Genomic DNA, 26,458 nt, shown 5'->3' with positions numbered 1-26,458 from the left:
CTAATTTGAACCTGGGTGAAGAACGATAACCTGTGTAAGATTGGTGCATATGTAGGAGCCCTGCACATTCCTGCAGGACACCTGGGAGAGTGTGGGTGCAGTTTCACTCTACAGCTGAACATACTACTCAACTCACAGGTTTTCTGACAAAAAGGGAGGCCAGACATCTTTTTCTTCCACTCTGACCATGTGGTCCCACCCTCACCTTGAGCTGGCTCACCTATTTCACAGAATCACAGAATATTCTGAGTTGGAAGGGACCCACAAAGATCACTGAATCCAACTCTTAGGTGAATGGCCCATCTGGGGCTGGAACCCACAAGCTCAGCGTGGTCAGCACCATGCTCTGACCCTGGGCTCTTCACTGAGCTGCTTCAGCTCACTTGCTAAAAATGTGTATCTACCTTATTGATATTCCTCTGTTTATGGAGCTGAATTTCTTCAAAACAGGGTCAAAAGAGTGCTCAGCATCAGGCAGAGGGGAGGGAGGCATGCAGGGCAATGCTGGGAACTGAAGGGAGGAGGAAGGACAGGGAAGGAAGCATCATGTCAGACAGGCAGCTGACGTCAAGAAATCCCATCCTCACTAGCCAAATACAGCATGAAAGCAAGAATGCACTCTGTTATGGGAAATTTGCAAAGGATCTAAAAGACACTGAAAGTGAAATTAGAGGAATTTTTGAGTCTTTCCATTGACGTAACTGTGACGCGCTCGTACATTGGAAATACAAACTGGGCTGTGTTTGCTTATTTCTTAAAGTCTGCAACTCCCTCTGGTGACAAGCCCTCTCTGTAGATACTGTGCATGCACAAGTGCTGCAAAGTTTCTCCATGCTCAGAGTCACTCTGTCTCCCAGGCTGCAGAGCCAATCCTGTGGCTATCTGTAAGGTTCTTCCAGGAGGGCAGGATTCAGTTGCTCCTGGAGGGATCTCAAGGCTTCAGAATTATGCTCATCTCCTTATCCTCTTAGTTTAATTCCCCAGACAGGCAGAAATCACCTGTGCTCTTCAAACTCAGCTTCTGGAGGTGGAGAGGGTTGCTCTAAGAACATGAAACATGGAGCTCAGCAGAACTGTGTCACACATGTAACAAATTCCATACGAAGCCTTTGTGGTAGGACATTGGCTATGCCTAGGAATGATAAATGCATCCAAGGCAAGCAGTGCAAAGCTGCTTGCCTTGCTTGACAATACCACCCATGTGGTATTCTCACCAAGATTAAACATCCTTCCCCCCTCACAGAAAATCAGACATTAGGCTAAGGGCTTTTCAAGGACTTTTGAGCTGGTAGTGGGATTTTTTCAATTTAGAGTACCTGATGTAGGAGAACAACTGTGCCGTAGCCCAGCGTAAGTGATGCTTCTATCATTTGAAAGGGTGGGCAGGCCCTGGATTCTGGAGGTAGATATACCTGCAAAAGAGAGGATGAGAAAGCATTAACATTTCTGCAGTATTTTTGCTCAGGAGACAGGAACTGGAGCTGACCTGAGGCCATGGCTTGCCAGCACACCTGACAAAGTGGTTCCCAGGAGTCTCTTAGCATAGCTCCAAGTGTGCTGAGAGGTACTCATGCATAAGCCCAGCTCGGAGTCTTCTCCCAGTTTTAGCCTTTAGGCAGCCTGCAGGCATGCTCTCAGCCTGATGCAGGGCTGTCTCTGTAGATAAATGTGGGCTCCATAACTTCCAGGAATTACACCCTGGTTCTCCAAGAACCATGCTCAGCCCTTGATTACAAGACATGGAGAGCCACTAAACATATGTGAGCAATATCAATGAACCTGAAAACATCCTGAGTTCATGAATACAAACCAGATAAATTGCCCACAAAAGATTCAGCAGGGAAATCTAAGTCACTTGAAAGTCAGTAAATTCTTACAAATTAAATTCTTACCAAAGGTAACCTCTCAACATTGTGTTATGTAGTCAAACTCCAAAAAAGACAGAGCCCCTTTCAACTGCCTAAAAATCCTGCTGGTGGTTAGACCTTCAGCATTTTCCTGAGCTTGTTTATAGAAGGTCTGTGGTTCCCTCTTAATTACAATTAAAATTTTCTAATGGCTGCAAAATTCACTTGCTTGTTATGGCTTCTGCTCTTCTGCCTCACAGTCCCAAGCTGGAAGAGTCTAGTAATTTACTGCTTCAGGTGTCCCTTTTAGCAATCTGGTGTTTTATATCTGTGACACAGAACAAACAAATCAACCTGACGAAATACTAATGAGGCTGAGAAATGGTCTTACTTCAGTTAATGACTCCGACTGCTTCTTCACCCATGCTTCAAATGCCAGTGACACCCTCGAAACTGCAGTTTTAAGGTGACAATCTGCTAATTAGGTTAAAATTTAACCTCAGGCTGCCCCAAGTGCAAAGCAGCACAAAGGAGAGGTTAACCCCTAGGTACATACGAGGTCAGGGATCAGAAAATTCATTTAGCACAAAGCACAGTACTACAAAACTATAGCCCAGAGTACTAGCAGGACAGATTTTTTTTCTGGAAGATTGAAAAAAAGGTGGCTAATGCAGTGGATGGCTTGTCCACATGAAGCCCCAGAGGAAACGGAGGGATATTTATTGTAAACTAAAAATAAAGCTAACTCAACCCCTGCCCGAAACAGTCAGCCAACCTCTCACAGGCTCTCCTACCTGGTTGCAAATCATAGCGAGACCACAAGAGGGGAGCACAACCCAAGAGTTCACATTTCATGCCAAAATTTGAGATCACAGCACACAGCAGCTAAAGGAGGACACAGGATGTACCATATCAGCAGGCACTGGGCTTAACCTAGTCTTAAATTAACAATAAAATTGTATCACTAACTAATACTGTTTGTTTCTACCCTTGTTTTGTAATGGCCTACTTATTCTCAGATGACACATGGGGAGAAAAGCAGGATAACCCTGTCTTACAGATAGACAAATTACTGTTCTTCCCATTTTCCTGGATATGAAAATTTAGACAAGAGTGTGACAGGCTCCTGATTTGATTTTCCCAGCCTGTTGCCCTGCCGTTCTGACATGATCTCAGAGATCTCTCAGAAACCAGATACGCTGCTATCCACATTGCCTTCCAAAAAACAAAATGCCTTACCACTTCCTATAGATGTTCAAATCTATAACTAAACTTCCCTCTTGTTTCATCTGAAGAGTCTTTTAATTTCAACACATAATTCTACTTATCATGGCTTTTAGAATTCCTCATTTTAGCACACAGTAAGTTTCTGGAGCTTATCAGCCTGAGCAACAAAGCATGTATGTGGGGACTTAAAGACATAAATTCAAAAGATAGTGGGTCTGTATTTCTTACCAATGGCAGTCTGATTCCTCACTGAAGCCACCATAATTCATGGGTCTCTGAGACCAATGTAATGATCAGTCTTAAAGCAACCATGGGAAGGAAGGTACTTGCTCCCAAGTACATTAAAAAAATCATTGAGCTCTTTGCCACTTGATATTTATTATAAGGGCCAAAAATATAAATAGGTTTAAAAAGCACAAGGCTAATTAGTGGAGGGAAGAATCACTAGCAGCTGTTCATGAGGGGAGGGGATGCAGTGCTTGGCTCAGATAAGCCCTTTAACCATTCCTGTGAGAGGTTGGAAGTGACAGCCTGGGTCATAGTCACCCTCAGTACAGCCAGTTCCCTGAACGCCTTCTGCCAGGGCTGGAGGCACCATCCTTGGTGAGACAGGTTCTTGGTCTTGTCACATACTGCTGTTCTGTCCTCAACTCTCTGGCTGACATCCAGACAGACTTCCCTCCCTTGGCTGTCCATATACTGAACCACAGCCTCTTCTCCCCTTCTGGGCAGCAGGCACAGACACAACTGGCTGCCACTACCAGGTGAGATCCTGGCTGAGCCAAGAGACTGTGGCACTGCTTCCCACTGCACGGCAAGGCTCACTGCCGACATGGGAAGGGAGCAACGAGAGAGAGAGGCTCTGGAAGGCTGCCTGTGTTCAATGATGGTCATTTGGTGCAGGAAAGTTGTCTCCTCCCCACCTCCACCCACCTCTGCCAGGGGAAAAAAAATTATTCTTGGGATTTGACTCCAAACTAAGAAGATGAGAAAAATCAACTTTAGTTGTGCCTCCAATTTCCTGCATAATGCAAAGACACATTGTATGCTATTTATGGCAGGAAGTAACATTTCTTTCTGAATAATTGCTGCCTTGCACCTTTAGACTGTAAGCTGCCCAGGGAGAGAGTAAAAGTGCTTATACAGAACTATACAGAAACCCGTGTAATAGGGTCTTGATCTCATTTAGAGAAATCTCTGCACTGCTACAATAAATGCAATGATTTTGCCTCTTATAGATGCTCTGGGTATGACCTTTTCAAAATAAAACATTGGAGTAATTGCAAAACAAGTTTCTTGTATCAACACACAAATGCCATCTGTCAAAAATGAAGGCAAGAATTGTGTCATATCAAGTGCCAAGGTCTATGTCAAGATCTATTTCAACATATTTACATTCCTCTCATTCCGAATGCATCTGCATACCCTGAACACAGAGTCACTAGGAATGGAATCACTGGGAACAATTAACTAGGAACCTGTTTCCTCCCTTGGCAGTTTGCCCATGTGCACAAGTTTCCCAATACCAAAAGATGGGCTTATTTATCTGCTTTATAGCTAATAACACTTAAAGTGTAGTAGTAGAAATTGGTGTTGTATAATTCTCATGTTGTAACAGCCTCTCTGAAAGGGAAAGTTTTTAGCTTTTCCTAATGATGGTCAGATTCCTCATCTCTTCTCAGGAAATTTATCCCATGGCTACTGTGCCTTCAATGTGAAATAAAAAGAAAAATGTAGGAAAAAAAACCCCTGTGAAATTTACTTTCTGAGTGTGTATGGTTGTACTTACTGCACTGAGAGAAATGTACCATGATGTTTTCTTTCTGTTTTTTGGAAGGGGATGAAGGTGAAAAGGGAGACAGAGGAGAAGTAGGCAAACAAGGAAAGGTTGGACCAAAAGGACCTAAAGGTATTTATGATGGTTTTATGATAGTTTGTTGACTATTACTGGTATATGAATATCATTATACACAACTGTACTGATTCATATGTTTAATGCTTTTCATTCCTGTTGCACCAGTGGATTTCACAATCCTGTCAAACATTAATTGGTGAACACAACAATACTTAGAGAGCTCAGTTCAATTCCTACTGATACTTAAGACAAATATATATGGCTGTCATGCGTGTGATTCAGAAAACCCATATCATATATATAATCAGAAAGATTACTCTTACTGAAATTAGCCTTTAGTTGAAACTGAATTTTGAGCATTATTGCCTAGCAATACATCAGGATGCTCAATAAAATTTGGTTTCAGCTGTCTGTATTCTGCAGAAAAGCAAACAAAGCCATACACAGAAAAAAAAAGTTCCTCTGATCAAACAGCATCCAAGATGAGAACAAGGAGTGGCAGATATTTCAGGACTTGGCTCAGTTAAACATATCCCATATCCACAGTGTGACCTGGGCAGATCATTTGGAGGCACCAGATGTGACGGTGTCAGCCTCGTTTGCATACTCTAATTCAAAAGCTTCATTTATCTTAAGAGTTTAATGATAATGCTTATCCAAGATCTTTCTTCCTTGACTGTGGTTTAAGACTAATCAGGAAAGTTTTTACTTTCATAGAAACTTTAAAATCACTCTGTTATTATTGTCATAATAAAAAAACTTTTTCAATTTTTAAATGCATTCTTACGATTTTGCTTCTTACCTTAAAATGATCATCAGGTAAGATACAAGGAATTCAGGGAATCAACCATTTACAAAGCATGTTATTGATGTTAAATTCATTTTGCAAACTGAGATTCCCTAGATTGGCCTGTCATCATTAGACAGCTATTTTAGAACTTAAACTATTTATTAATCAGTTAAAAAGGACATCTGTTATTTTGGTGCTCTGAAGACTGGGAAAACACATACAGCAAAATTAGTAGCTCCCTACTTACAGTCCTGCTAGCAGAAGGACTCCCAGCAAAGCTGCAAGGACTTTACCTCAAGGAAGAAGGAAAGCATTTTGCCTGGGGCAGAGAAAAATAAAAACTGTCAGCCTGGTATGACTGTGAAGTAAATCACTAGCAGTTTTAGTTTCTATTTTCTGTGAGACAATATGATGTTTCTGGGCATTTGAACAGGCAGTTCTATTAAGGTTCCTTGCAATGTCCTACAGTCGTACCCTACAGCAGCAGAGATCTGTGCTGTACTCCTCCAAATATCCTCAGGGCTGTGCTCACTTGACTTTGCCACACAAGCAGACTGGCCCCACTCAGGAAAAACAGCAGCAGTAGAGACCTAAACCATGCCTCAGAAAAGAAATTACAGCAACCATCCCTACTCATTTCCTCTTCCTTTCTTCTCTTAGGAAACAAAGGACCAGTGGGTGATGTTGGTGACCAGGGAATGCTTGGTAAAATTGGTCCAATTGGTGGAAAGGGTAAGCTCTGGTCTGGGAATTTTCTTGGGTTTTTTTCCCTCAAGGTAAATATGTGCTTTGTGAGAGTTCCAGATATGGAGTAATATTAGATAATGGTATGACCAATGCTCTCCAAATGAAGTTATGCATAAAGATTGGTGATGAGAGCTAACTGAAGTATCCTGGTTTTCTACATGCAATATATCCAACTTATTTGGCTAAAATAATTTGTTTTATGAGTTAAGACATCAGTCCTCTTTGATGGACCTAGTTGAAGATGTTTCTGCTCATTGCAGGGGGGTTGGACTAGATGACCTTCAAAGGTCCCTTCCACCCCAAACTATTCTATGATTCTGTGGTAAAAGAGGAAGGGAGAAAGCCAGTTCCTGTGAAGCAAATCCTCTGAACACTCTAAGAGACAAATTTGTGCCTCTGATTTGGACACTGAAGGCCTAAGTCAAAGTCCTGCTGCTGCTGCTGAGGATGTCACACCTTGTTACCTGCACTACTGTGGGTCACGTGAACAAGCAATACACAGGCCATCCTGGTAAGGAAGGAATTCAGTTTTAAGAAGGCACTCACATGAGCAGGGATGGCAACTACCTGCAAATCAAGGTACACTCCAAATCTGCCTGGACAATAATTTATCAAATTGTGCTCTACTGATCTTGAGAAGAAGCTCAGGCATTCTTTTCTGATGTTCCTAAAGAGCTACTTAAGAAGGAATATTACTTCTGCCACAAGGAGACCTGCCTTGAAAGCTGATAAGGGACACCACCATTCCCAGGGGAGCTCTGTGGTCCCTAACCAGCACAGCAGCCTGGGTATGCTGGGGAGTGGGTGGAACAGTCTCTCTGGGGAGCTTCTCAAACCAATGTTCTTAATAAACCTTTTCATGGCCTCTAGCCGGCCTCAGTATCAGACAAGAAGAAAAGATTTTGACCTGATGGATTAATTTTCACAAGTACCTAGACAACTGAAAACTCAGTTATTTCCTAAGATGTCTTCAATCCCCAAAGGAGACAAAATTTGAGAATCTCACAAGTTGCTTTTCTTTATCTGAAAGGAAACCAATGTTCTGAACCTTTAAATCAAGCTCTTTTTTAGTCCGAATGCACAATTTATTGTTCCCTTACAGTTTTTTCTCATTTTCTTTATTTGCTGGAGCAAAGGTCACTAAGTCACTGTTTAAATCTATGATTAAACATTCGAGTTCTTAATGAAACAACCCTGAAATTCCAGCTTGCAAGTGTGCAGTGTCAAGCACTGCCAATTAAAATGACAGCCAACATCTAAATTCTTTAAAAAACCACAACCATGTAAAGTAAAAAGTGTATCAAAACATGACCATCAATAAGGAAGACCAAGTATTAGCATTTTTGGCTTCTGAAGGTTCAGTTCATAAAAGAAGAACAGACATGAATTTCAGATAAAGTCCATCTGTTCCTGACCCAAATTACTGCTGAGATTTTTTAAAGAGCTAGTCACCTCCAGTTATACAGTAGCAGAGCACTTGGAAAAGTATTTCTATCACTTTTATAATTTACAAAAGAAGGGGAGAGCAGCTGGATGAAAATAAATCTCATTTCCATAAACTGAAATGAAATGCTGCTCCTTAATGACCTCCCTCCATGCAGGTGCCACACACAATCTCTTGCACACAGGAATTCAGCGGCACATCTGGTGCCTCATCCCACCATGGAGCTACTGAACCTGGGGAAGGGCTCTGTCCTGCAGCTCCTGAGAGAACCCAGATCTCACCTTGTCAAGATTTCTTGAGTGCTTTCAGCCTCTCAGGATCATTTTTTCAGTTTATATTTAAAGTAAGTGGTACCAGGAACCAGCAGCACACAAGATGCCTGTGTTATCAGTGAGTTAGCTATTAAAGGGTTCTCATTTCCATGCACCAGAATTAATCGTGGTTTGTTTAACTTGGCACATCTTCCAGTACATCTATCAGGGCTTCCTATCAAAAGCACACTGTTAATCTATTATTAAACAGGTTTTTGAATACGCTTCCCTGACAGGTGCACTGTCTGAGATCTGAGAATTTATTTTCTTCTTTATTCAGGTGACAAAGGAACCAAAGGCTTACCAGGAGTTTCAGGAAAAAAAGGAAAAGCAGGTATGCTATGGATCCTTCTGTGCAGAATGGCCAAGTCTGCTAGATCTTTGATTTCAGGATTGGTCTGTATTGAATTCCACGAAATTTTGAGGCCCGTGGAAAAACTCAAGAATATATGAAATGCAAAGAAGAGACTGAAAATGTTCTGTCGAACAAAATGAAGGGTAGTGTAGAGATATGACTGATTTCTATGAATACACCAGCAGACACAAAATATGAAGTCACCCAAATTCAGGGGCAATGTTTGATATCATAAAAACTAACACACAGGCCAGCAGTATGCATTTATACTGGATACTAGAAGAAAGTTTCTTAATGTCAAAGGAATTAAGCCCTTTAACAGTTTCCTGGAGCATGGGAATGAAAAAAGTAAGCGATTTAAAATAGAACTTAATCTGTTGTCAAATTAATGCAGTGCATTTGCTTACAGGAGGAGAATTTGACTCTGATGAACTAGAAAGTCATTCTCAGTCCTAGTAACCCTGAATGGTTACCCACATTGAACTTACACTTGTGTTTATTTTTAAGAGATTTCATATAAGATGACCATTTGGTTCTTAATGGGAAATCATCAGCAACTTACTTTCTTTCTGGGAACAGAAGAAGAAACAAAACCTCTACCAAGCCAAATTCCAGTTTCCAAAAAAAAACCAAACCCAACCAAACCAACTGAGTTTCAGTGCTTAAAAGCTATTGATTATTTGGGTTGGTATTAACTTGCTTAAGCCAGTTAGCAAGGGGATGGTACAAAGTGTACAGAACCAAAACATTAAACACTTTGTTCAACAGAAGTATAGCCATTGGGGTAAGGACTGGCTGCTCATAAGCAGAGCCCAGGTCTTCAGAAGCTTTGGAAGTGAGCTACAGGTGACTCTCTATGCACACACACACAAATGCTTCTAAGCAGATAAATCCTCTGTCCTTTGTATTGCATCAGGCACGGTCTGTGACTGTGGAAGATACCGCAGATTTGTTGGACAACTGAACATCAATGTTGCTCGTCTTAACACATCCATCAAGTTTGTGAAGAATGGTAAGGATCCCTGTGTATTTGACGGGATTTATTTCACTCCAATCACAGATATCATTGCTATTCTTCTACCATTGTTGCTCTATGGCAGCGTCCACAGATGACCTAGAGGGAGGGTCCTCTGTTTTAGGCACTCTGAAAACCTACAAAGGTCTTGTCTTAGCAGTCACATTCATTTTCTCCTACATGGAAAGGGTCTGAAAAGCTATCTATACCCCTGTGTTTCTATCCCTGGGCACTCTTTCACAATCTGTATTCAAATACATACAAAGCCATGGGAGTGATCCAGAGTTAGACATTGCCATTTGACCATTTAGCATGCCTTAGTACTAGAATTTGATTAGTACTAGATATCCAGGAAATAAAACTGAAGTGTCACCGGAGACGTGCCAATCAGGACTGAACAGTTCTTGTCCTAATGTGGGCAAAGTACTTGATAATCTCACTAGTCATATCAATCTCTGATCATGTCCTCATCATTCATCATAAATACAGTGGTGGGAATACTTTTCCTCCTTCCCTTCTATTAATTCTAATGTAAAAGTCATCTCATTGTCATGTTGGAATAGAATAACCTTTAGCATCTGTTGACATGCGATTAAGCAATTTTTCTTCTCCTTTAAAGTTATAGCAGGTATCAGGGAGACAGATGAGAAATTCTATTACATTGTGAAAGAAGAGAAGAATTTCAGAGAAGCCTTGATCCACTGCAGGGACAGAGGAGGATCACTGGCCATGCCTAAAGATGAGGCAACCAATGCCTTGATTGCTGACTACATCTCCAGCAGTGGCCTGTTCCGAGCTTTCATTGGGCTGAATGACATGGAAAGAGAAGGACAGTTCATGTATGCAGACAACAGCCCACTGCAGAACTACAGTAAATGGAAGAAAGGGGAGCCTCACGACCCAGCTGGTCACGAGGACTGTGTGGAAATGCTCAGCACAGGAGAGTGGAACGACTCCGAGTGCCAAGTCACCATCTACTTTGTCTGTGAATTCCTCAAGAAGAGGAAATAAAAGTGCCAGAGAATGTGCCTGGCACCTGCTGTACATACAATAACCCATCCTCGTTCATTTACTGTAGGAAAGCAAATCAGGGATAGGAAACCAGAGATAGGGCTCAATCCAGCCCTCACATCACTGGGCTCAGCAAGAGTAACTACTGTTTAGTCATCAGTGACCACAAAGTCAGCACAGGTCCACAGGGGGCATCCAGCCAGCTGTGAATTTTTATTTCATTTCTACGTGCATTTTAGGGTGAGCATTTCTATGTGTAATTTAGGGGTAAATTTAGAGCACACAGAGGTGAACATAATTTCACCAGTTCCAGAAATAGTAAGATCATTGGTATATGAAGTACTGATGTGACTTGCACAGTCCACAGATGGAAAGAGCATGACCTTCATTAATCTCTGATACCTGCACAGGGAGTCCCAGTAATTTCCCTAATGACTTGAGAGCTGTGAGAAAAGATTTTCAGGATCTCTTGAAAAAATCCTTCTTTTGTTAGAATCATAATTTGAGGTGGAAAGGATCTCGAGGTCATTTTGTTAAATCTTGCATGCAAAGTAGGACCAACTTCAAACTTAGAAGTTTTTATATTCTCCTTAATTTGACTGTGCAATTATATTGCCTGATAGGCATTTATCTGGTTTTCTGTAAAGCCTTTGACATGGTCCCCTATAATAACATTCTCTTTAAATTGGAGAGATGGATTCAATGGGTGGACTGTTAGGCGGATACGGAATTGGTTAGATGTTCAAACCCAGAGGGTGTTGGTCAATGGCTCAGAGTCCCAATGGACATCAGTGACCAGAAATATCCCTCACGGATCTGTATTGGGACCAGAGCTATTTAATATCTTCATTAATGACATAGACAAAGCTATCAAGTGCACCCTCAGCACATTTGCAGATGGCACCAAACTGGGTGGTACAGTTGACACACCTGAGGGACGGGATGCCATCCAGAGGGACCAGGCTCAAGAAGTGGCCCATGGGAACCACGTGAGGTTTAACAAGACCAAGTGCAAGGTGCTGCACTAGAGTTGGGGCAACCCCCGGTATCAGTCCAGGTGAGGGATGAACAGATCAAGAGCAGCCCTGTTGAGAAGGACTCTTGCTGCCTGTTCGGAGCTTCCCTTCCCCCTCCCCAAGACAAGCCAGGACTTGCCTCTGCCATGGGTTCCGAACTCCTTTGTTCCAAGCACGGGCAAAGCCAAATGTAACTCAGACTCTTTAGCAGTGTCTGATTGGCCGCTCACCCCGGGTCCGCCCCCAGTCCTCCCCTTTCACCTCCTCCGAATCAAAGAAGGGCCCAAGAGGGGGCCCACCCTCTTTGGCTTTGCAATCCTTCTGCGAGTGTCTGTGTGTTTCTGTTTCTAAGCTTCTAATTGCAGGAATCAGGCAAGCTGAGAGCTATATTTCTCCTTCTTTGCTTCCACTGGTGGTATCAGCTTTGCAGCTACTATTTGCTGCTTTTAGAGCTACTGAAATGCTGGATTGCCCATGCTACCTCTCTAGGCTGCCCGAGGCTTTCTAAGGCATTGAACTACGAGCCTAGCCGGTAAAAAGCTGTAAGTATCTCCACAAAGGACTTGGGGGTGCTGGTGGATGGGAGGCTGGACATGAGCTGGCAGTGTGCACTCACAGGCCAGAAAGCCAAATGTGTCCCAGGCTGCATCCAAAACCCTGTGATTCTGCCCCTCTGCTCTGGTGAGACCCCACCTGCAGTGCTGCATCCAGCTCTGGGGTCCTCAGAAGAGAAAGGCCATGACCTATTTGAGTGAGTTCAGAGGAGGCCACCAAGATGATCAGAGGGATGGAATACCTCTCCTGTGAGGAAAGGCTGAGAGATTTGGTTTTATTCAGCCTGGAAAAAAAAGACTTTGGGGTGACCTAGTTGTGGCCTTCTGGCACCTAAAAGGAGTCTACAACGAGAATGGAGAGAGACTTTTTGCAAAGACATGTAGTGACAGGACAAGGGGGAATGAGTTTAAATGGAAAGAGAATAGGTCTAGGTTAGATATCAGGAAGAAATTCTGTATTTTGAGGGTGGTGAGGCACTGGAACAGGTTACCTCGAGAAGCTATGGATGCCCCATCCCTGGAAGTGTTCAAGGCCAGGTTGGATGGAGTGCTGAGCAACCTGGTCTAGTGGGAAGAGGCCCAGCTCACAGCATGGGGGTTTGAAGTAGATGATTTTTAAGGTTTCTTCCAACCCAAAACATTCTATGATTTTAGGATTCTATGCAGAAGAGGTGTTGCTTATCTCTGTTTTCAACTCCATTATCCATCAGGGTGGTCTGAAGTGTGAGGAATTAATGGTACAGAGGCATGCAAGCCTGCACAGCTTGTAGGCAACCTGCAAACAGATGGAGCAGTTCTAGTGTCTGAAGTCCCCAAAATCTGTGATAAACATACAGAAGTCTAGCACAAAGAGAACAGTGTAAAGGAAGCAACACCATTCCTATATTCCTGTAAACAGGCACGTGTAATATCAGCTATACCATGTGCATTGCTAGTTTAACAAGTGATTCTAAGAACATATTAACTCCCTAACTCAGAAGCCAGTAATGTTCAATGTCTAATGCTAAAATCACCTGTGCCTTTGTAACACAGGAAGAAGCTACAGAACAGGTTTTATCCTCCAAGAACCCAGATTCAGGTGTGGTTGAACAACTTAGTCATGCAGTTCAGAGGGACTCACTAAAAATGATGAGTATTTAATATGAAGGCTCTGCTGTCACTGCCTGGCTACTCAGATCTCCATGTCAAAATGCCCACAAAGAATAACATTTTCATATCTCTAAGAATACTGACAGAGCTTTTTTCTTCAGACACAGCAAGTTCTTAGTCATGGTTTCCTCACAGCAGGAGATGTCAAGAGAAACTCCAGGGCCATTGCAATGTAAGTCTGTAGGTTTTCTTTCCCACTTGATAATAAAAATTAAGGAATGATATCTGGAAGCTAAGGAGAATGCTAGACACTGGCACCAGACAGCAACACTCCCTCAGCACCAGGTACACAAAGTCTTCCTCTGGATTTACAAATAGCTGGACGTGTCATCAGCTCACAATGCAGAGGGTCAGCTCCAAGTCTCCCTTCTACTGCTGAGTACAGCACTGCAAAGGCAACCAAACACTGACACATCCTCAACCTCACCCTAAACAGGAAAATTCTCCAAACCGTTTACCTGGTTGTTAGTTTGACTCCAAGTTCACCTCTGAGCATTGACCAACACAGGAGCATCCCAGGAGACTGTGACTCAGAACCACTCTTGTAATCTGGTTTCTCTGACACTTTTTCCTCCAGAAAACCTCCTGCTGCTACCAGCAGTAAACTGTGTTGCTACACACCCTCCAGGAAACTATTCAGACCTGTGAATAAAGGGGTGGGACCACATTTCTTTTCACTGCTCCCCTTCTATGCTATGAGAATATTTGGGCAAACAGGTTCACTTTGCATGACATAACTCAACCTGAATTGTTCCCTCTCTGGGAACTGATATTCCTCAAAATTAGGCAGAATTACACTTTTTAGGATCTATTGTAATAAACTCATTAAGCTAAACACTTTTGTTTTAGAAGCGTTAATGGGTAATGATAAAGAATTAATGACAAATTAAAAAATAAGTTTCAAAAATAAGTTAGCAAGAGCGGAGGGTAGGCACAAGCTGAGCCAGTCAGTGTAGCGTACGTGCGGCCTCATCCATCAAATAAGCTTCAACCTACTACATTGAGGAAAAATAATGCCTTTTAGAAGTTCAAGCCCAAGGCTGCTGGCCTCATTCACAGCAGGTCAGCTCCTACCAGTCATGAAGAAGTGGCATAGTAATATCCCTGTGGGTAGGCACAATCACTTCTCCACACTTCATCTTTACTTCTGACCCAAAAAGCCACCAAAACATGCTTACCGGACTGAATGCCCATATTCTGAAACCCTCTGGCCATACTGAGACCATTGGCTGACAAAATTTAGAGGTGTCCTTAATGCTACAACCATCATGGACAAGCCATTTTCCTGTTCTTTAGGAGGAAACTCAGAGCTGGGAGAAGGTGAAAGTGGAGCAATACTTTGCTGCAGGAAAAAGCTCTGCCTTAGATTAGACCAGCTGCTCTCCAACACATTCAAAATCAGGAAATACATGTCTAAATTGAAACTTTAGGGTTTTTTTTGGTGACTATGAGTTATGAGTAATACTGGACCATGCTCTGTGTACAGGAAGGAATGACTATCACAGCTTCTCGCTGTATGGCTGAGTGAGGAAGTGAGTGAGGAACTTGTGCTGGATTTCTACAATGGAAAGGCTGGGACTGCCCAGTTCTTCCATCTTCATCCTCTCCTACCACACCAGCTTCATCCTTTCTTATATAGAAAAAAATAAACAAAACCAACCCTTTTACGCACTATTGGAACATTGGGCAGAGCTATGCCAGCTGAAACAAGCAGACTTGGGATGGCAGTTCCTTTGCTAACTAGAGAAGAGGGACAGCAGAGGAGCACAGCAGATGTCCAATGTTCAAGCCAACCAGGTGTAAGTGTGAGCAGGTGCTTGTGCAGCTCATTCCTGCAGCACTAGTCCCAGTTAATAAATTGTGCCAAGAAGCTCAACTCGTAGGCCAGGCCAAATAAAAAAGCCTATACCACAGAGGAAACCTGGCAGGTAGGTATCTGCCCCATGCCTTGTGGACACAGGCTTGAGCCTTAACTAACTGAAATATTATAGCCATGTTTTGCAGAAAAAATATGCTTGCTATAATTAAGAATTTGGGCTACATCAAAGGTTTCACTGCTAGCCAATGGAAATTGACTGTGGTGGGTAAAGTATCTTAGGTTTATACATTAAGTGGATGGAGCCAGGAACACAGGAAATGGTGTCTGACTATTCACGATTTATGGTCTGTTAATGCGTGACACCTAAACCATTTTACCCAATCCCAGCATAACTTTTACACGTTTTTCTTTCCATTATTCCCAGGCTGAATGTTTCTTGTTTCAATTTATGCCTGCTGTTTCTTGTCCTCCCACCACTTAACCTACCGCTGTGAAGAGCCTGGCTTTGTCTTCTTGAAGACACCCTCATAGGTCCTGGCAAGCTGCTATCATGTTCACCTGAAGCCACCTCTTCACCAGTCTGAATAAATCCAGTTCCTTTAGCTCCTCCTCACGTGGCTCTGACTCCAACCATTCTAGGGGGTCTCAGCTAAACTTGGCTCCAATTTTTCATTGCCTTTCCTGGAGGGGCTCAAAAGGACACAGTGCCTAGATGTGGTCTAACAGGTGCTGAGCAGGAGGATAATCTCTTCCCACAAGCTCCTGGCTGTGCTCTGTCCAGCACAGCCAGGATGCCATTACCTTCTCTGCTGCCAGGGCACACTCCTGGTGCACAGGCCATGTGCTGTCTGCCAGGACTCTCCAGAGACCTTGCGGCAGAGCCAGTGATGCAAGGGCTCAGCATTCCCAAGTGACAGGAGCTTTGCATTTTTCCTAGCTGAATTTCATAAGGTTCCTCTTGGCCCATTCCCCCAGCCTGCCTAGGTTCTTCTGTATGGTAGCACTGCCCACAGCATATTCACTGTTCCCTACAATTTGGTGTCATCTGCAAACCTGAGGAAAGTGGATTTTATCACCTTCTTGAAGTACCCGGTAAAGATGTTAAACAGGACTGTTCCAGTCTCCAAATCCCTGTGGCACTCTACTAGGTAAACAGGAGAATGTTGTCTGGGTAGAGAACAACTCATTTAACCATTCTCCTCTGAGCCAAATCAATGAATTTTTAGCCATACAGACCATAATATCCATCCCAGCTGGGATACAAGAATGTTGTTGGAGACAGTATCAAAAGCCTTGCCTAATTTGAGGTAAATGATACCCACTTCCCTCCCCTCATCCACAAATCCAGTCATAGAATCATAAATACAATCAGGCAGTCAGACAAGATTTACATTTGGTAGATCCATCCTGATTGTTTCTGATCACCTTCTTCTCCTTCATATGCCCAGAAATGCGTTCCAAGAGGACCCACTCCTTTTTCCCCAGGGAGCAAAGCAATGCTGATCAGTTTATAGTTCCCCAGATTGTCTTTGGGCTTTCTGAAGAAACAGTGCAACATTTACCTATTTCCAGTTACTAGGAACATGGTCTAGTTACATGGTCTCCATAACCCTTCTGATGTGATGGAGTGGCCCTGCAGAGACATCTAATCTTTCTTTTTGGCACCTTGGATGTGATCTGCCTGCTCCCATGGTGTTTTCTGGTGAAACTTTCTCATGTAATCCCCATCTAAACACACATCTACTGCTGGTAGTTCTCTTTGAACCCTTTCCCTAAGCACAGATGCATGGGAGAGTTTGGTGGTAGAGATGGCAAATAAACCTTAGAATGCTTCCATTTTATCAGTGTCTGCTGTCACTACATCACCTCCTCCATTCAGCAATAGTTCATATATTCCTTGCTCAGCCTTTTTATACTAACAAAGCATTGGAAGCTCTTCTTCTTGTGCTTCCCATGCAAGTTTCAAGTACATTTAGGCTTTGGATCTCCCAAGGCTACTCCTACAAAGCATTAAGTTAATGCTTCTAAATTATTCTTTTTTAGCCTGTCCCTGCTTCCATCTCCTCTATACTACCTTTTCAAATTGGAGCTCCACAAAGCTCCCTGTCCAGCCACACCAACCTCCTGACAAATCTACTTGTAGATGTACAGTGAAAACAAGAATGCTGCCTACGATAACGAGAATACTTCAGCATGCTTCCTGCTCTTGGACAACCAGGAATTTATGATCTTCTATATTCGGAAGAATGTCAGTCAGTGACATTATCAAGCATTATCCTCCTGTATTCCCCAGGCTCACAATACATATAAGGCATAGATATCTATGGTAAATATAATGTTTTAGAAACTAATAAAAATGATCACAGAATCAACATATGCCATTAGGAATATATTTTCCTCAAGCATTTCAAACAATCTCACATGGGCATTCATCTGATCCATTTTTTTCTTTCTACTTCTATCACTGATTTTAATAACTTTTTAAAAAAACAATTTAGCACCTAGAGCAATTGCCGCATTCTTGACCACAGCCACAAGAATATATAGGCATGTCTATGTAGCTTTACATACACTCTTAAATAGTACATTGCAATTGTAGTTCAGCTGGCTGAAATGGTTATTGAAATACACTTTGACACCATGTGTGATGACAAAAATAGTAAATGTGTCACAGAGAGAGGGATTAACATGGTTATTTGGAAAGCATTGCTCTAGATTGTCTTGATTTAATAGGTTTGCATGGTACAGAAGCCATGACTTGCTATTTCTTTTCTTCCTCCCTCTTTTTTGTTAAAGTCATACGTAAACTACTCAACACAGGGAAAAAAGAATGAGCAAGATCAAAGCAGTAGCTTAATCTGCGTTTCTTTTATGCTTGTGTGGCAAGGGAGAACAGCAAATCGTTACAGAATTTCTGCCTACCTGCTGTGTGCAGTGCACCCAACTAAAGCTCCAGGCCACACCCACTCCTGGCCTGGAAAGGTTGCTCCATGCAGATCTTTCAACATAGGGAAAAGTTTCAATTGATTTTTAGGTGGGTGGGACCAGGAACTCATATCACTCAGTTTTGCAGAGAGCAGCAGCAGCCTACTGAAGCACAGAAGCTGACCACACAGAGCTGTCTATATCTGGGATGTGTGTGTGAACATGTGCATTTTGAGTTCAGAATCCCCAAGGCCCTTAGTGCTGTACCTCAGCATCCTCAGTGCTGTATCTGTGCTTAAACCCCATGGAGGTCAAGTGCAGACCTGCAGATGCTGGGGGAGTCAAGGAACTGCAGTTTCTCATTGGTGTGAGGTAGTACATCATAGATGCATCTGCAGAGCCACGACTTCAAATGATGCAATTTCATTATATATCTTCTTTTTTGTCCCATTTGTCTTTAGTTATGTGTTTTACAAAACAAATGTAACTTTTTAAAAGTAGCCAGATGTCAGTCATTACTTTGGTTTTATTGATGTGGACATAGTTCAATCCTAAAGAGTCCTAAAAAGTATAAGTAATATATTTTTGAAAGCAGATTTCAGTGATGAATCCCCTGTTCTTTTTTTTTCTCTTACTAGATTCCGCAAGTTTTGCTATCTTGTTAACCTCTCAGCAGTAAATTGTCTACCAAGAGATGCTAATTTTCCCAACTTCATACAACACAAGTCTTTATGTCAGTTTCCCACAACATTCCCTGAGTGCATGGAACACTCTACAGTAGGGAGGGTGGAAGGAGTAACAATGATGACCAGTCAGTCAGTAGAAGATTAAGTAAAACAGTGCAGAAAAATGTGAATACAGAGTTGGCAGATGCTTACCATGTGAGGTGATGAATTTATTTCCCACTGCGAGCTAAATTCTAGGTCTTGAAAAGCCTTTGAATTTGTCAGAGAAAATCTAAAATGTTATCAGTAGGTCCAACAAGAAATTCCAATTCAATAGATCAGGAATACCAGAGCTTTCTGCAAGTCCGTGTTTGCAGGAGAGAACTTTCTCAGGATCTAAAGAAGCAGAAATATATTTTCTGCAAAACCAAGGACAAAGCAGACACAAGTGATTCCTATGATCTATATCCAGATACCTACTTTAGTACAAAACAAATTGTTCATCAAATGAGGCTTTCTCTTTGCTGTTTGTAGTGAACAGTCTAGCCAGATAACTGGAGATACACACGGGCACTTGATCAGCTGAATCCCAGCCTGGTTTCTTTCACTGTGCACCAGAAACCCAAAAGGACTTCATGTGAGGTTAAGTATTTATTTTTGAGTATAGCTAGATGTAGAAATGCATGAACACATTAGTCCTATACAACAAATTACGTACAACAAATTACATCTTCAAAGTACCCCATAAACATTAACTACACAGCAATTATATTATCCTATTAGTAAAGTAATACACAGAATACTGACCTATTTATTCTTTTGCTATTATGTAAAATTAATGAGCTGTTTTTTGACCACTGATTCATCCTTCTTCCAAATACCTGTGGATTAAAATTTAAGCTACTTAAATAGCTCCACAAAACTACTGGTAGGCAGAAAAAAGCAAGGCCATTCAAGTATTTGAAATGCACTGCTACAGACTGTAAACATTCTGAAGGATACGTGAACATAAGGTCCCATTCCAAATCAAATTCCAGGGTAGAAAAATAATTTTGTTTAAAGGTGGAGGTAGTCTGCTGTTTAAAGTTTGTTTGATTTTATTTTTTCAATTACTGCCTTGTAAATAAATTACAAAACTTTCCTGGTAGCCAGTTCACCATCCCTTTCTCTTCCCTCATCCAGCACTTTTGAGAACAATGTGCAAGTCCACTGTCAGGAGTTATTTACTGTAGTGGATGAAAACATTCCCTACATAAGAGAAGCATGTGCACAAACGTGCATCCTGAAAGACATCAGGGAACAAAGTGCAAAGCCAGACACTAATGAATACAAGAAATCATCAGCAACGGTGAATGAAGTAAAATATTCATTATCTGTGTGAGTAAATTCTGTGGTTGCCACATTAAAAATCATGGAGGGAAAGGGGGATAGTTGGTCTTTAACTTATTTTTCATAGTCAGAACAATGTCCTAGCAGAGTTAGTCTCAACATGAGGATAGCACAAACCACCTCACCTTCCTTGGTGATTCGTAAGCTAAACCTGCCAGCAGAACCACAGATTGTTTTCTATCCAGAAATTGCATACATACTGTGTGTAACACTTATTTCTTCACGAAGGACGTCAGGCCAACAGGAATGCAGTTTAACTGGTTTAGGATTTATGAAAGAAAGAAAAGAAAAAAAAAACCCCAAACCTGTTTGTTTTCCTGTGAATCAAAATGTACTTGATCAAATGCTTAAACTTACCAAAACGTTGTGAAAGAATCTGAGGCAAGGTTCAGTAGGAACTAAGTAGTTGGGATAAGCCTGCAGAAATAAATTTACAGTAATTTCCTGAAATAAAGATATTGTTCTCATGTCTTATGTTAATTTCTGATGTAGCTTCAGCACTTGATGACTCAGAGAGTTACTGTTTGGAACTTGCCATCAGTATCAGCATTGGTTTTCAGAGGATCTGAGCAGGCAGACTTTCTCAATCTGATATTTGACATGAGAAAATCAAGCACTAGAAGGAAGGTTCATGTTCTGTAAGGGGCATCCACTTCCTGAAAATACCTGACTGTCCTATGGGAGTTTATCATTGCAGAGGACAGGCAAACTCATAATCTAAAGTTCAAGGTTAGAGAACATGTATTTGTGCTTATTCTAAGTAAAAAAAAAAAAAAAAAAAAAAAGAGACAAATGCTGATATATCATGAATCATCCATCTCAGTTGAGACCCTTGGAGTTCTCCAGGATGTAAAATGCTGTAAACTTCATTCAAGAAAATTACACTCCAAGTACCAATACCCCCAAAATCACCTATACATAAGAACATTAAAACAGCTCTTTATGAACAATTTGAATTTTATAATGAAAGCCGTATTCTTTTAGTACAAACAAGTAACTGTGATCATTTCATTTTTCCCTTTAATTAATATGGGAACAGCAATAGATTGTCTAAAGGTGCAGAAGCATGGCTCAGACCACCTGAAGGTTTCTAGAAGCTGCATCAACATTTCTTATCTAAAAGAAAAATCCCAATAATGGCTTTCCATCTATCATTTAAAAGAGAAAAAATGTCCATGTAATGTACAGTCCATAGAGAAGATAAAACATGGCGGTGTATCTGACTCATAAGTTTTGTGTTTATTTTTAAACTGTTCTGGTAGTACTGAAATTACTTAATTTTGTGAACACCAGAGGCACTGGATGGTTGGAGGCTGGAGTCTTGGACACAGTTTTGAAATGATGCATTAAAAGGATTCAGTAAAAGGATTACCAAATTCAGTGATTCAGTAGCTGAAGAGCTCCCTCTCAGCCTTATAACTCCAGCAGTTACTGTAAATAACAACAGATGTCAGTAGAATAAGACCCTGCTGTTTTAATCAAACTGAAACTAAAAATATAGAAGTTACTTATGATTCCCTTAACGATGCCCATACTTACATACAAAGAGCTCTTTACCATCCTACTAACAGTCATCAGATAAGTCCTAATTATGTGTATGCATTGTAACACTGATAAATCCTTTTTATTACAAACAAATAAACTCAGAGTGCTTTGAAATCTATAGACTCACTCCTTTTGCAGCAGCATTTTTCTGCTATTTCAAACCACTACACTGCTTTTTTATACAATCATATTTTCATGTCTCCATGCTTCTCCTTCCTGAATTCATTCATCACAAAATAAAGACACCATTGTCTTTTCCTTAATTATCCTTTGCTTTCTACTGGATTTTTAGCCAGGATTTTGCTCAATAAAACAGTCTCCAAAAGGCAAACAAACTCCAACTGAGGAAAAAGGTGACTTCCTGAAAACATTGACAGTTCATGAAAATAACAGGTACCTACTGCTGCCCAACGAGAGATAAGATCAGAGGCCACCATGTTATGAGTAAAGATTACTGCCTCAAGTCTTGAGTGATGACAGAGTGAGAAGAGGCCCATGCTACCAGCAGTATCAATGCCACAGTGCTGCAATGGCAGCACTTAGCACATCCTCCCTGAGTTCCTCTGCAACTGGCTGAACTGGTCCTCTTTTATACCATGAAGCTGGAGTGGGACAGGGAAAAAAAAAGTATTGCTGCTGTGCAGTCTGTCTATTTGTTTCCCTGGGCAATTCTGTCATAAACAACCAGTGCTATTTACTCATCCCTCAGCTACAGCAATGATACTCTCCCAGTTTGTACCTCTGAGACTTTCACATTCTATTCTGAGGACAGTCCATGCAAACCATTTTTCCTGCTGGCTCACCTCTGCCAAGAGCAGAACATTGACTTCTTGAGACATTTTCCCTCTAGGTAATTTTGCTCTGCTCTGCCATGTCCCTCTCTACCTACCTTGCCTCCTGCACCATCTCAGGTCAGAATCCTCCTCTATACTATGATGAGATTCTGCATTTTTACCTTTGCTGCACCCTCACAGATGTAAAAGAAATTTCTCAAAGTAAATTAAAGGAAAACTGGCCCTTGGCACATTACACTATACTGCTAGAGAACAGCAGTGCCACCAAGTCAAACAAATGAAGTGCTGGGAACCGTAGGAACATGAAACAATGTTAGGAGAACAGGTCAGGAACCTCAGTCTGACCTTGGGAACACAGCTTACCACCAAGGAGGGTACCTGGCTCCGTGCCAGCCTCCCAGCTGTGTGGTACCTGTGTGAAGAGACCCTCAAACACCCCTAACCAGTCAGCTAAGGATTCCCTGCTTTAAAGTAAAGCTCCCTGAGAGCTAAAGTAGCCAAAGTACAGCTCTGGGCACAGAAGACACTTCTGCAGGAAGAAGCGATATCCAGAGTACCACTACAGCCTTATGAGCCAGCCAGAAATCACTGCTGAGAGCAGCTCTGAGACTGCTTTAGGTTACTCCAGGGACTGGTTTGGTAACCAGCCATCCCTGGGACTGGTGGACCAAACAGGTGGCACATTTATCTTCACCTCCTCTCCTCAGCACACATCCCAAGCTCAGTTTAACTGGATGAAATGAGAGATTTCAACAGTTGTTTTTCCCTTAGTGTAATGATGCAAAAAGGGGCAGCATGCATTCACAAGCCTGGCCCCACCTGTTAAAATTAAAACTGTTGCACTGCCTCCCAAGAAATCTCAACAATGTAGTGGTATTTGAACACTAATTCATAATATGCATAGGTCCAACCACAACCCTGAAGTTCTGTTACCACTGAGTAAATACACTACACAAATGACGCTAAAGGCTTTCCTTATCACTCCTCTTATGCAAACCAGTTTTATGCCTATTTAATTTCACTGGCTGAAGGGGAACGACTCCAGAGTTTGTACCAGTATGAGATCAGAATCCTGTATGCAATTTCCAGGAGCATGTTAAATTAATTCATCCATAAACAAAAAGCCAGTCTTACATGATCAGCTCCGGGCTTTCCATTTTTGATATGTAATGAACTATAGGATTAGGAGACTCTGTGTTCCTTCTTAAGAAAGAGCAGCTTTGCAAATCTAAAAGAAATACAGATGACTTTTGAGGGCAACTTCCTCCAGAACAAGAAGGTAACTGGAAGAAAGAAGCAGTCCTAATACTGTCAGGAAAACCTTGCTTAGCTCCACTCTGGCTTGGGGAAATCTGTGCGTAAACAGAGCCACAGGAGAATAGGGTTACTGTCATTTATTTGTTTTGTATTTTCCACTTCTTTGGCCATTTTGGCAGACTGCTCTTGTGCACACTGTAACACAGGACATGAGATTACATCATCATCATGAGATTATCATCTTCCTGAAGTGCTCCTGATAACATACTCAGATAAGGTGTTAAGGACCATGAATTCCTATATTGACATTACTTTCACCTATTATTCTGGTATCCTTACTAATATTCAGCTCTTCCAGAAGTATCATGCCATACATCACAAAAGGTAGTCTGAATCTTGCTGCATAGGACTGCTGTGTAAGTAATTTTCATACCCCATAGGATGTATGTCTATGTTTTTTCAAAATACTAATTTATCTTTTATTATAGCTGACTATAGATTTTTATAACTTACTGCATTTTTTTAATGGTTGGTCACCTGGGGGAGAAGAATTACAGCATTCCAAAAAAGATATTTTAATTTCTATATATATGGAATTAAATCATCAATTATTTTTCATAATCTAAAATTGACACCAAGTGGTTTAGTAGTTCTGTGACAATGCCACCTTTACATTAGGCTGCCATAAGCATTAGAACACAAAGGGGAAAGAGCTTTTTATAGCCATTTAAGAGCAGTTTTCAGTCCTTGTGGTTGTATAGACAGACCTTCCTACACACAGTGAATCAATATACCTCTGTCTACTTGTTGACTCTGGTGGACTTGGAGCTGCATCATTAGTTTACCTTGTAACATGCCAAGATGCAATTAGTTACATAAAAATGCTATTAAAAAGCAGTCTAAGACAAACATGTGCTTTTGCGTGGAAACATAAAAATGCAATCCTGACACTAATCTCTTAAAGAATCCAGTTCTTTAAAGATTCAAACAGTACATGAACCAGTATAAAAGCAATTCCACATGGAACTGTAGTGCATCTTGCCTGAACACAGCAAAAATAATTTAAACAGCCACTTCCATGCACATGATTAGGATTTAGGAAAAAGCACTGCCAAAATCTACTCACTATATCTATACCTATTTGTGAAAGTGAAATTTAGACTTTTTGTGAAAACCTACTAAAATTCAAGAAATTAAGTGTTATAAAGGAATGTGCAAGTAAAAAGAAATGGTATGTACAAGCAAGAAAAAGTGTCTGCACATGGTATGCAATCATTAGTAAAATCCAGTACTGCTGGAGTTCATACAGATTAACTGTGCAGCTGGATAATAACACTGGAAATGTTTATGACCAAGTATTATTTATACTTCGTGTAAGATAAGGGCAATCACATTTCTTGTTCTGAATCATAAACTAATCAACCCTGTTTTGTACCCAGTCCACTCAGACTTCTCCCTCTGCAGGGCAGTCTCAATAGATTTAGGGTCAGACTGAAATGAATTGGACATATGGTCTCCAAAATGCAACCCCAAGAATAAACCCCCTACACCTAATCACTTAGGCGTAAGTCTGAACCCCATTCATTTCTAAAACACACCCAAACTGGGTCCTGTAGACATGCACTTCTGCCTACAAAGACTGGAGTCTTTGCCTGACGATAAAAGAATGGGACACAAGGTTTACTTTTAAAATAGGTCTAGAGGAAAAAAGTATTATCTCATTGGATAACCGATGGGGTAAAGCACTCAGAAAAGAGGAGAGGCTGGACTTAATGCCTTCTTCAGCCTAATGGGGATTCATCTCCTCCTTAAGAGGAGATTCATCTCCTCCACATCACCTCCTTAAGAGTACAAGAAGCATCCAGATACAAGAGGCATAGGGATGAAGACAGAGCACAACAAAGAATGCAAACTCTTGCTTCTTCCTCCTTTAGAAGACATGATTTCAAAGCCAAGCAGTTATTACTGCATTTTTAAAGCATCACAAACCTATTTATGTACAGAATAGTACGGCAGAAACACAGATGAGTCCTGTTTTATGGAGCCAGCTGCTCTCCACCTAGGGCTTGGATTGGGGTGGGGAAGACAGGCGTCTCAGGCTGTGGCATTTCTTGTAATCACGAAAGCATATCTGAGAAACATCATGCATCTAAAAATAAAGGAATATAGTCTTAATGCCCAAGCTACTTCAACTTCCAGAGCAGCTACACACACTTGCATGAAACATTCTTAAAATGTAATCTCTAAAGTCGCAGCTGTATGTGTGGAGGACAAACACCCAGAAACACTGCATGGGATAACACTGAGTGAAACTCGGTCTTGGTCTTCCCAGAGACAGGATATCCTGTCCTAAGTCACAATGGGAGAAATAAGAGAGAAATAAGAAATATCCTTCATCTGGAGATGATGCTTATACAAAGAAGCATAAGAAAAAAAAATTGATTATAAGTGGTCTGGTGAACATGTACCTTTTTCTACACTGAACTTTTACAAACATTTTCTATTACTCTTAAGCAGTTGTGCACGGTTGAAACTTGAGCTAGACTGAACAAAAAGAAGACACAAATGAAATGTTTTCAATATTTTGAATGGACAACCTCGTCGACTCCTTTAAAAAAACAAAAAGTGCAACCACGCAATTTCGAAGCCCCAAATATCTGTAACCAGAAATAACAAGCTTTTGCAAACCGGCATTAGGAAATCACGCCCCGAGTCTGGCTGGCCTGATTCAGGACTCATGAAT

At 41.4% G+C, this 26,458-nt stretch overlaps 1 protein-coding gene and 2 long non-coding RNA genes across 5 annotated transcripts in view; 1 reads left to right on the top strand and 2 right to left on the bottom strand.

The window, feature by feature from the left end:
- LOC108449589 overlaps nucleotides 1-1,409 on the bottom strand; it is a 16,795-nt gene extending 15,386 nt beyond the window's left edge. For both annotated transcript variants that reach the window (XR_001865810.1, XR_001865809.1), the window contains exon 1: nucleotides 1,317-1,409. This is a non-coding gene — a long non-coding RNA (uncharacterized LOC108449589). The remainder of the gene's footprint in view (nucleotides 1-1,316) is intronic.
- Nucleotides 1-11,747, top strand: part of COLEC10 (collectin subfamily member 10) — an 18,003-nt gene extending 6,256 nt beyond the window's left edge. The window contains exons 3-7 of the mRNA XM_008642626.2: nucleotides 4,912-4,983; nucleotides 6,380-6,451; nucleotides 8,502-8,555; nucleotides 9,493-9,588; nucleotides 10,211-11,747. Of these exons, the coding sequence (XP_008640848.1) occupies nucleotides 4,912-4,983; nucleotides 6,380-6,451; nucleotides 8,502-8,555; nucleotides 9,493-9,588; nucleotides 10,211-10,602 (686 nt within the window). The 3' untranslated portion in view covers nucleotides 10,603-11,747. The remainder of the gene's footprint in view (nucleotides 1-4,911; nucleotides 4,984-6,379; nucleotides 6,452-8,501; nucleotides 8,556-9,492; nucleotides 9,589-10,210) is intronic.
- LOC108449590 lies at nucleotides 2,082-26,458 on the bottom strand. Of its 2 annotated transcripts, none has more exons than XR_001865811.1 (3): nucleotides 26,404-26,458; nucleotides 25,705-25,864; nucleotides 2,082-2,175 (listed from the first exon to the last, which is right to left on the bottom strand). It is a non-coding gene; the product is annotated as an uncharacterized LOC108449590 (long non-coding RNA). The 2 variants fall into 2 exon arrangements; XR_001865812.1 differs by lacking the exons at nucleotides 25,705-25,864; nucleotides 26,404-26,458 and adding exons at nucleotides 5,967-6,038; nucleotides 8,192-8,495.

This window comes from Corvus brachyrhynchos, unplaced genomic scaffold (assembly GCF_000691975.1).
Source record: "Corvus brachyrhynchos isolate BGI_N302 unplaced genomic scaffold, ASM69197v1 scaffold28, whole genome shotgun sequence".
Taxonomy (NCBI): Eukaryota; Metazoa; Chordata; class Aves; order Passeriformes; family Corvidae; genus Corvus; species Corvus brachyrhynchos.
The sequence above is the reverse complement of the archived record's forward strand: the minus strand, read 5'-3'. Positions and strand labels throughout refer to the sequence as shown.